The sequence below is a fragment of the Balaenoptera borealis genome (genome assembly GCF_965194805.1).
Source record: "Balaenoptera borealis genome assembly, chromosome: 11".
Classification (NCBI taxonomy): Eukaryota; Metazoa; Chordata; class Mammalia; order Artiodactyla; family Balaenopteridae; genus Balaenoptera; species Balaenoptera borealis.
In genome coordinates this window covers 10,602,184-10,611,957 of record NC_138868.1, presented here as the reverse complement: position 1 = coordinate 10,611,957, position 9,774 = coordinate 10,602,184, and the positions used below count along the sequence as shown (strand labels likewise).

Below are 9,774 nucleotides of genomic sequence, written 5' to 3'. Positions count from 1 at the left end.
CTGCCTTTTTAAAATATATATATAGAAATGGGTCTGGAGTTGGTTCCCTTCCCTCTCTAAAACTGGGAGAACATTTAGGAGCCATCTGCAGAGTTTGGGTGTGGAAATGCTCTCAGAAGGAAAGGATGCATCTTCCCGGTTGTGCGCCTCTTACTTCTCCTCTAAAACCCTTTCCCTTTGTGCCTTTTTAGCGCGAAAAGTTTCTCAAAAGACCAGGTGCTCTGAGGCGCCTCTAGAACTACATTTCCCACAATACCCCAGGAGGCACCACGTAGAGGGAGAACTACATTCCCCGAAATGCCAAGCGGATTTTAGAAGCGGATAAGCTTCCACTCCAAATTCAAAGATCCAGTTTACCCACTCTATAGCCCAGACATAGTCAACTCTTTCCCCTTTCCTGCCAGAGACTTCCGTTCCCAGCTCTAACTTCCGACCCCATTCTTCTCTCCGTGGGAATGCTTGGGAAAAAAACGTAACCAGAGGGTAGGGCGCATGCGCTGACCGGCACCAGGTTTGGGCTGTGAGGGAGGCCGGCCGGTCCGTGGGCGCATCCCGCTTCGCGCGTGCGCAGACGATAAACCAACGCCCCAGTACTGAGGCGCGGCTTTAGTGGCGCGGCTTTAGTGGCGCGTTTTAGTGAAGTTGCACGTGAAGAACAGCTGTGGCCGGAACCCGGTGAGTGCGACCCGAGACCGGGGCTCCGGGGCTGTACCCGGGACTGGGTTGCGGCGGCCGCTACAGGCGGGACCAGGGCGGAGCCGCGAGGCCTGGCGAGCACCAGTGGAGAGGGCTCCGATGTCGCGTGGCGGGGAGACTACCTGGGGACTCGGATCCTCGTTGCTATGCAACAGGGGGCGTCGTTAGTAGGTAACGGGAGGCGCGCGTTTCCGGGGAGAAGAGTTCCCAGCGCTGCTCCGAGGTCCGGTCAAGGCCGGGTGGCTGTCAGGCTGGGGGACGAGGCCAGCGCTGAGCCCCTCGCCCCCGACTCTCGCCCACGGCCCAGCCTCCCGCGGCCCCTCTCCGAGCCCTTTGGGGTACCCCGAACCCCTGGGCCGCGCCGCATCCCTTGCCGGTGACGCCACCCAGCAAGCTTGGCAGGGGACACGCGGTTCGAAATAGCACAGGCATGCCACTGACACCCTGTCTCGGGGAAGATGGGTCCTGGGGAAGGCGTCGTGCGCCTGGGAGGCTGCCCCTTTGCCCTTCGCCCGGCCCCCAAACAGTTGCTGGGCAGCAGCAGCTGTCAGGGGTTTAGCGGGGGCTGCCCCCACCTGCCGGGACGCTGATTTCATTCTTCTCAGGGGCAGCTTCACCCGGTCTAGCAGCTTCCTTTCCACGCAGCTGTGCTTTTCGGGTGGCCGCTGCATATTTGGATCAACTTTAAAATAGCCTCCTCTCCGCGCCTCTCCATGGCTCTCCATTGCCACCCTCACCGCTTCTTGGCGGGCTTCTAATACTCATTTAACAAGCATTTATTAGTCATTGTTCTGTGCTAGGCGCTGGGGATTCCAAGAAAAGTTAAGTCTGACGAGGAGGTGCTCCAAGTCTTGATGGGGGAGCCAGGCATAGAAACTGGTAAATGATGCTACAATACAATGAGTGGTATATTGGCAGTTTGTGTACTGCAACGTTCCTATAGATGTTTACAGTTTACAAAGTTCTTGCAGAAACATGTTAACTCTTTGCAATAACTCTTAACCTTGCTTAACGACATTTTACATTTGAGGAGACTGAAACTCAGACAGGTTAAGTAATAAGACAGAAGGTAGTGGTTTTTAGTGTGTGGCAGAATTGAGCCTGGGACAGAAGGAAGTCTAGAGTCCTCTGTCCACTGCTGCACTCTGGGGGCTTTGCCCAAAGTAGACTTTTCCCTGTGCTGGTGATCATTGGTGGCAGCTGTCCCGTTATGCATCAGAAATCCCCGGGGAGCTCTAAAAACAAAAGCCTGAGCCCGTCTCTGGGGAGGGTCGGAGTAAGGAAGCCCCGGGGTAGGGGTGGAGCAGACCCTCTAGCTTAAACCGGCTCAGGCCCTTCTGATGGGCAACCGGAGTCGAGAACCGCTGCTCCAAAGGGGCAAGTCCCTCACCGATGGGGAAATCAGAGCCGGCAGAGGGTACTAAGTCAGCTGCCCCTCCTGCCACGTCGTGATTCATAGCGCGAGAGGAAGCTACGGGGGAGGAAGGAGCCTTGGCAGGGGGTGTGGGGACCGCCCCGCCCCGCCCACTTAGCAAACCACAGCTAAACATATGCGGCTCCTCACTACCATAGTTCAATGAAGCAGTTTCCCCAGCTCAGCCCGTCCCTTCCTGAGCCCCGTTGCAGCTGCCTGAACAAAAGTGGCAGGTCTAGTCCCAATTTTTGGCTGTCCTCATACCTCTTGCTGCAGAACCATGACGTGTGAGCCCAGCAGGTGGGTCATCTTCTGGAGGGTGGTCTCCTCGTGGGAGTCTGGATAGTTAGTCCTCTAACTTTGCGATTGTTGATTTGGGGGGCAGAACTTTAAGCACCTTGAGGGCAGGGACCATGTCTTACTGAGGCAGAGTGGAGGTGTGGAAGGAGCTAAAGGGCAAGGTTTAGATCCTGGGTTCTGGAGTCAAGTCCCAGTCCTGATGTGTGTACTTTTAACAAGTCACTTGATCTCTCCAAGCCATTGTTTTCTGAGTAAAACGTGGAGAGTAGCAGTATCTTATACGATTGTTATAGGAGTTAAATGAGATGGTGAAAGAACAAGCACTTTGTAAATTATAAAGCAACACACACACTATACACACCACACACACACAATTTGTTGTGGTTGTTGAGTGCCTGCTGTTTTTCCGAGGTCAGGCATTGCAGGAGGTGAAGACGTTTAAGACATCCTTCCTCTCAGAGCTCAAGACTGCTTCGGCTCCTGACTACCATGGCTTCTCTTTATTAAAAGTATTTGATCGGGCTGAAGTGAGGAAGCGTAATGGTGGTGGGTTAGACTCTTGCTGAAGAAGAAATGAGAAAGATGTTGTAAAGCAGAAACTAACACACCATTGTAAAGCAATTATACTCCAATAAAAATGTTTAAAAAAAAAAAAGAAATGAGAAAGAATCCTGTTAAAGAAAACAATTGGACAAAAGGGACGAGCCAGTAATCTGCTCTCTTATCTGCAAAGGGCACACTCCAGAATCCTGTTAGATTTGGTTTCCGGTGCCCTTTGGAAGGTCAGCTGGCAGGGCAATGCCAGCCACCCCATGGAGAGTTTATTTCAAGGTCCCCCAGCTCCCCTTGACTGGAGCAAATGGCCGCCTGAAAGTCGAGGCTGGCACAGAACGCAGAAGTCTGCCAAGGGGGCAGCAGCTCATGTCACCCTGACCTTCCAGAAAGGAGGAGATGACATCTGATCCCTCCTGGTGGAGGTCTTTGGATATAGAATCCAACCCAAGATAGCAACCCTGCTCTTTATGTCCCCAGTGTGGTCATGACCCAGATAGACCAGGAACTGACCTGTGCTTTCCTCATCTCTGACCACCGGCAGGCAGGAACCATCTGGTTCTTGATTTGTGCCAAAAAGAGTAGAAGGCTTCCCAGCCTGAGGTCGTTCCCTATGAACTGCATGTTTTGCAGCCCTGCTTTACCTACAGGCCTCAGGAGGGACTTGGAGCAGCTGTTTCTGGGCCAGAAAGAGCCCCGAATGTGATATTTTTATAACTCCTTCTTGGACCCTGCTCCTTCCCACTAAACAAGAATGGGAATATCTTCTCTTCGCTCTCCTCCATCCTGATGGCCCCAGATTTCTGGCCGACTCCCGGAGTGCCCTGGTAACTACAAAAACTTCGAACACCTGGCTGCTCCTACCTCGGGGACATGGCTTAGCCTCTCTGCTCATCAGGTCTGAATCACAGAAACACCCTGGAGCTGCAGGTTCATTTCTGAGCCTGGAAGAGAACGGGATTTGCTGGTGCCATTTGACTTTTCTCAAGAGTGGTAGCAAATAGAAGTTGGAACTAAAAACGTTTTTCTTGGCCGAATCCACGCGTACTTCAATGAGTCGATACTTGTTGGGTCTTAATTTGCCTACAGTATCACATTACAGATGAGATCAGAGCACAAAGCGGTTAAGTGAATTGTCACCAGTAATTCATGGAGTGGATTGGTAGATGCCAAGTCTATTTTAGCTCATGAATAATCTATTGTAGGACTTTCCAAATCACTTCTGAGACTGAAGTTGGAGAGGATACAACACAGTGGTGTGTGTGAGCGGGTCTGATGTCAGATGCACCTGGATTCAAATCCTGGCTCCCCCGCTTACTACCTATCCTCCCTCAGTTTCTTCATCAGGAAAATGGGGGATAAGAACAATACCTAACTGATGGGTTGTTGTGAGGATTAAACGAGATAGGTGGCGCATGGTTAACTTTCTGTTAATAATAATAATACCTTTCCTTAAAAGTCACGCTTTAACTCCTTGCCTACGTTGGGGGCTGGGGAGTTGAGGTCATCTCTGTATCTGTGGGTCTCAGCTTTGCACAGTGGAATCCCCTGGGGCGCTTTTGCAGGTCGAAGCCCGGGCCACACCCAGATGGTGACATCAGAAGCTCGGGGCTTGGGGCAGAGGTATCGGAACTTTGTGCCGCTTCCAGGTGATTCCAATGAGCAACCACCTTCACTTCTGCGTTTTGGAAGCAGAAGCTTGGGTTTAACTCCTGACCTTTCTCCTTGGGCAAATGCTTAGCTCCTAAGTCTCCGTTTCTTCTCCTCTCTCCCCTTAGTGGCGAGGAGGATAACGCCCACCTCACGTGATGGTCCTGCAGAGCGAATGGCCTATGTGCAGTGGGTTCTTATTTGTGCACCTAACTGAGCACTTTTCTTTACATCGTTATATAGCGGTAATCCTATTCGAGTGCTATTTTTTAAGGTTTTTTAAAATATAAATATCAGCTTTATCTTAAGTAGATTATAACTTCCTTGAGGACAAAGCTGTATAGTCTTGTTTTTTCAAATAAATTTATTTATTTATTTGTTTGTTTTTATTTTTGGCTGCGTCTGGGTCTTTGTTGCTATGCGCGGGCTTTCTCTAGTTGCGGCGAGCGGGGGCTACTCTTTGTTGCGGTGCCAGGGCTTCTCATTGTCATGGCTTCTCTTGTTGCAGAGCACGGGCTCTAGGCGCACGGGCTTCAGTGGTTGTGGCTCGTGGGCTCTAGAGCACAGGCTCAGTAGTTGTGGCACACGGGCTTAGTTGCTCCGCGGCATGTGGGATCTTCCCGGGCCAGGGCTTGAACCCGTGTCCCCTGCATTGGCAGGCGGATTCTTAACCACTGTGCCGCCAGGGAAGCCCAAAGCCATATAGTCTTATAATTTTTTTTTTTTTTTTTGTGCCCAAAGCACCTAAGACACAAAGGCAGGCCTTCAGGTTTTTAGAACTGGAATAAGCCTTAGATCTTCTCATCCACCTTAAGGCATTGACTGATACTCACTGGCTAGTTAATATGCAAGTGGTAAAGAACGTGAGAGAGGAACCCATGAATGAGATGGTTGTGCCCGGCTTAAGTTGAAGTCCGAGTTCTGCCTTTGTCAGCTAACAGGGAGGGGCGGAGGGGGGTGCTGGGGCCTGTCACGCTGGGAACAGTGGGTTTCTCGGCCAGTTCGGGCCCTCTGCTCACCCCATGCTTCTTCTCTGGCAGACCCAGCCATGGCAGGCTCAGGCAGCAGTTCACCATGGGGCAAGCATCTGTTCCAAGTCGTCCTGATGTTCCTAGTGGCCCTCCTCCTCCTCCACTCAGCGTCATCCCAGTCCCATCGAGACTTTGTGTCACCAGGCCAGCAGAAGAGGGAGGCCCCAGTTGATCTCCTGAGCCAGATAGGTCGATCTGTGCGGGGAACCTTGGATGCCTGGATTGGGCCAGAAACCACGCACCTAGTTTCTGAGGTAAGGAAGGTGTTCCCTGCTGTGGCTACGCGCATTGAGGACAGAGGAGCTGTTGTTCATGGCCGCCCGTCTTGGCTCCACGTCCTCTGTGCGTCATAATCCCTGGGGCAGAGAGCCCCCAGTTCCACAGAATGAAGCCAGACAGCGCCGGCCTTTTGCACTCTCATTGTTTCATTCGTACCCCAGGGCCTTTAGCTCCACCCCTATCTTTCCCTTATTCCTGCCCTTTCTTGCCAGAAAGGCTGGGAAATGAGCCATCTTTATCAACCTATGTCACCAGTGACTATAGAGTCTGGCTTTGGTCTAAATCTGACCTAAAGTCTTAAATTGGCAAAATATCAAGACCTGAGTTCATTCTTTCACCTTTAGAGGTGGCGGTGAGGATGACTCAGGGTTCTTAGGCAGGGCTGTCTCTTCTACCTAATGGCATCCCAAGCATGCTGGTGCATACTTGTGATAGGTCGTCTGAAACAATCATTTATAAAGTGCATAATATAGAAGAGCTGATTGACTTCTTTTTCACTGAAATATCCTAGCCCTCCACCGATGTTACTTCACACACCTTCATGAGTCCTTGGGAGGCTAGGAGGACCCCAATTTTACAGGGTGACTACTCCAGGGATTTGATGATCCCCCCACACGCCCACGTTCACCCACTACTACCACCAAAGTATTCCAGCACATCAGTTGAACTAGGGCCCAAGTGTCCTGGGTTCCAGTTCAGACAGGAAGGAGAAATGGCCCGCCGTCCGTCCCCATGCACTGAAAGGTGGCTGTGGAAGGGACCCCTCAGCCAGGCTGAGAAGCAGGCGGAGATGTTCGTGGGCGGCGGTGGTGAGACTCGGAAGAGAAGAGCATCATTAATTACGGACTCAACTCATGCCCTGCTCTTCCCACAGACCTTGGCTCAGGTGACGTGGGCCATCTCATCGGCCATCTCTGTGGCCTTCTTCACTCTGTCTGGGATTGCCGCACAGCTGCTGAATGTCTTGGGGCTAGAAGGTGAGTGGCAGAGAACTGGTTAGGTCAGCTGGAGCTTAGCCTGTCCCTTCCTGTTTGTGGGAATTTATCTTTTCAGGCTCTAGACTTTTCCCCGGCTGTTCAGCATCTCCCAGGTCTTCCCAGAGGCGAGCATAAGAGAAGGCTACTAACTGCCGCATCACGCTAAGCCATAACTGTCACCCACAGCCCAGAGAATTACTCCCATTTCATAGATGCAGCAGACTTAACCAAGGGAAGTAGTCTACCCACAGTCAGCTGGAACCGGAGCTGAGATTTAAGCTCTAGGACCCGGTGGGAAAGGATTTTTCCTTGGCAAGGGGGTTTGGCTCCTCCCCCTTTTGGTTCTTGACCCCCTCTCCTTTCACGGCACCAGGTTGGCTGATTCTGTGACTCTCTCCCCTTCCAGGAGATCACCTCACCCAGGACCTGAAGCTCAGCCCCAGCCAAGTCCAGACCTTCCTGCTGTGGGGAGTGGGGGCCCTGGTTGCCTATTGGCTGCTGTCCCTGCTCCTTGGCTTGGTCTTGGCCTTGCTGGGGCGGATCCTGTGGGGCCTGAAGCTTGCCCTCTTCCTGGCCGCTTTTGTGGCCCTGGTGAGGTCAGTGCCCGACCCTTCCACCCGGGCCTTGCTCCTCCTGGCCTTGCTGACCCTCTACGCCCTGCTGAGCCGGCTCACTGGCACCCGGGCCTCGGGGGCCCAGCTGGAGGCCAAGGTGCGGGGGCTGGAGCGCCAGGTGGAGGAGCTGCGCTGGCGGCAGAGGCGAGCGGCCAAGGGGCCCCGGAGCGTGGAGGAGGAGTGAGAGGGACGCCGGACGCTGCCACCTTCGTCATACCAAAGAGCCGAGCTGCTTCTGGGTCGCACAGCCCTCCTTTCAGCCCCCTGCCCCTTTCTTGCTCTGTCTCCGAGCCCTGTCTCCGCACCAGCCCCTTTAGCCGAGAGAGAGAGAAAGACCATCGCCTGTGCTGGTCCTCTGTGGTTCTCTGTCTGGGGCTGGTTCTCCTCACCCTTTCTCTGCCCCCACCTGTCTCAGCCAGGGGAAGGTGGGGGGCCTCCCGCCAGCTTCTGCATCTCCTCTCAGCAGACACCTCTGATCACTGCCAGCAGCCTCCCGTGACTCAGCTGCTGCCTTGCCTTCCTCCGATGCTCTTGCTGTCCTGTCCTTCTCTAGCTCCTCCCCTGCCAGGTCCCCAGCTTCCTTCCTGCGTGTCTTCCCCTGCTAGCCCTGTACTCCAACCAAACCACAGTCCCTCAAGGCACGCTCCTGTCCCCTTCATTGCCCAGCGTGGGGAAGAGGCAGGGCATTTGGGGCCTGAGGGGAAGGGAAGTGAGGAAGTTCCCGCCTGGGGCCCGGGCCGGGGTGTACATTGAATCTGTTACAAGTGCCTTAATCCGAGCCAGCAGGGCCCTCTGCTTGCCCGCTGCCGTACTGTATGTAGGAAACTGCCCTGTAGCTGCTTTGTGTCAAGAGGAAAGCGATTCCTCAGAATATTGATTTCCCTTCAGCCAGAGCAAAAGATGACAGCTTCGTAGGCTTGTGCCTGCAAGTAGGACCCTGCAGTGGCCATGAGATCCCCTGTGGGGATTTCAGAGACCCTGAAGGAGGAAGGAGGGTTCATCTTCCTGTCTGCGCAGCTCCAGGCGGTTCTCCATCTCTCTCTCCATCACTGCCACCAAGGAGATCGCAGATCAGTCGCCTAGGAGGAGCGCAGAGCAGACAGCAGAGATGCACCGCACAGCCCCTTCCCCTTCTCGTGCTCGGCGGCTGCACCCTCCCCACCAGGGCGCTCATTCTTCCTTCGAGGCTTTGGTGGAGGTGGGTGGCCTCCTCTGCCAGGCCCCACACGTGATGTGAAGAGTAGAGGAATGCCCAGTTCTTACTGTTGAGGTTGGATATGGAATCACAGCTGCAGTGAAATATATTTTTATCAGCGCTTGGTTGGTTTTAAATAAAGTGCACGCTATTTTATTATCTAGTTCTGGATCAAATGTATTTGCTCAAAGTCTGGCTTGCTTTGATTGCTCCCTCTCCAGCTAAACCCATTTCTGTGGAGCTGCTCAGCTTTCAGGACTTCTCCCTGCAGGTGTCAGGTAGTGCGAAGCTGGGAGAAAGGAAGGGAGTGCGAAAGAAGGCTGTTACCAGTCACCCTTGCCTCCAGGGGTGTGAGGAATGAGGAGGGCACGAGCCCCTGTTACCAAACTTCCAGGAACTGACCAGCTCTGTGGCAGTAGTGTGCTTGTGGGGGAGGGGGAGGAGGGTACCCCGTCCAGCCCTGTGTGCAGGAGTGGCAAAGGCTGGCCCCCAGCCAGAGAGAGGCTTGCCTGTGCTTCCCCACCAGACAGGAGTTTCTGCGCCGCGGTTCTCAACCCGGCCCATGGATTGGATCAGGCATTTCGGGGAGGGGCCTGGGTGTGGTTTTTCCTTTTTAAGCCGCTCAGGAAAGGCTAAAGTGCAGCCAGGTGCCCCGCTCTGGATCTCTCCCAACGCTGCCTGGCGAGCAAGGCTGCGCCGAGAGGCCGGACCTGGGAGGCAGGCCTTCCCTCAGCAAAGAGAGCAGCCCTCCCTCTTCACAGATCCACAGACTTCTCCCAGGGATGGGGCTGCCTGCATCTGGGGCTCTTCCTCTGTCAGAGCAGTTGTCACCTGGCCCTACTGGCCCCTCTCATCCCCTCTCCACCCCGGAGCTCGGTTCTCTACGTCCCCCCCACCCCGAATTCTGGTTCTGGTTCAAGTGTCAGATGCCTTTATAGGAGAGCTGCTTGTGGGGTGGGGGTGAGGCAGAGGAGGTGCTTTTTCCTCATTGGTCAGGAGCTTCCGAAAGGGAGCGAACCGAACACGTCGTCATGTCCCTTTTGGCAGAGGCAAGTCAGTCCCCGGG

At 54.0% G+C, this 9,774-nt stretch overlaps 1 protein-coding gene across 2 annotated transcripts; it reads left to right on the top strand.

Moving 5' to 3' along the window:
- The first annotated feature begins 427 nt into the window (after positions 1 to 427).
- On the top strand, positions 428 to 8,871 carry TMEM109 (transmembrane protein 109). Of its 2 annotated transcripts, none has more exons than XM_082341307.1 (4): positions 428 to 675; positions 5,653 to 5,897; positions 6,797 to 6,899; positions 7,306 to 8,871. In XM_082341307.1, exons 2-4 carry the CDS (start codon positions 5,661 to 5,663, stop codon positions 7,695 to 7,697), a joined length of 732 nt encoding a protein of 243 aa, XP_082197433.1. In that variant the 5' UTR covers positions 428 to 675; positions 5,653 to 5,660; the 3' UTR covers positions 7,698 to 8,871. The 2 variants fall into 2 exon arrangements, with proteins under 2 accessions (XP_082197433.1, XP_082197432.1); XM_082341306.1 differs by lacking the exon at positions 428 to 675 and adding an exon at positions 698 to 867.
- The last annotated feature ends 903 nt before the right edge of the window (positions 8,872 to 9,774 follow it).

Excerpts from the sequence above, each read along its gene's own strand:
- TMEM109 (XM_082341306.1), top strand. The coding sequence starts at position 843 with ATGCAACAGGGGGCGTCGTTAGTAG. Across the intron at positions 5,898-6,796 it reads CCACGCACCTAGTTTCTGAG|ACCTTGGCTCAGGTGACGTG; the intron begins GTAAGGAAGGTG and ends CTCTTCCCACAG. Across the intron at positions 6,900-7,305 it reads GAATGTCTTGGGGCTAGAAG|GAGATCACCTCACCCAGGAC; the intron begins GTGAGTGGCAGA and ends CTCCCCTTCCAG.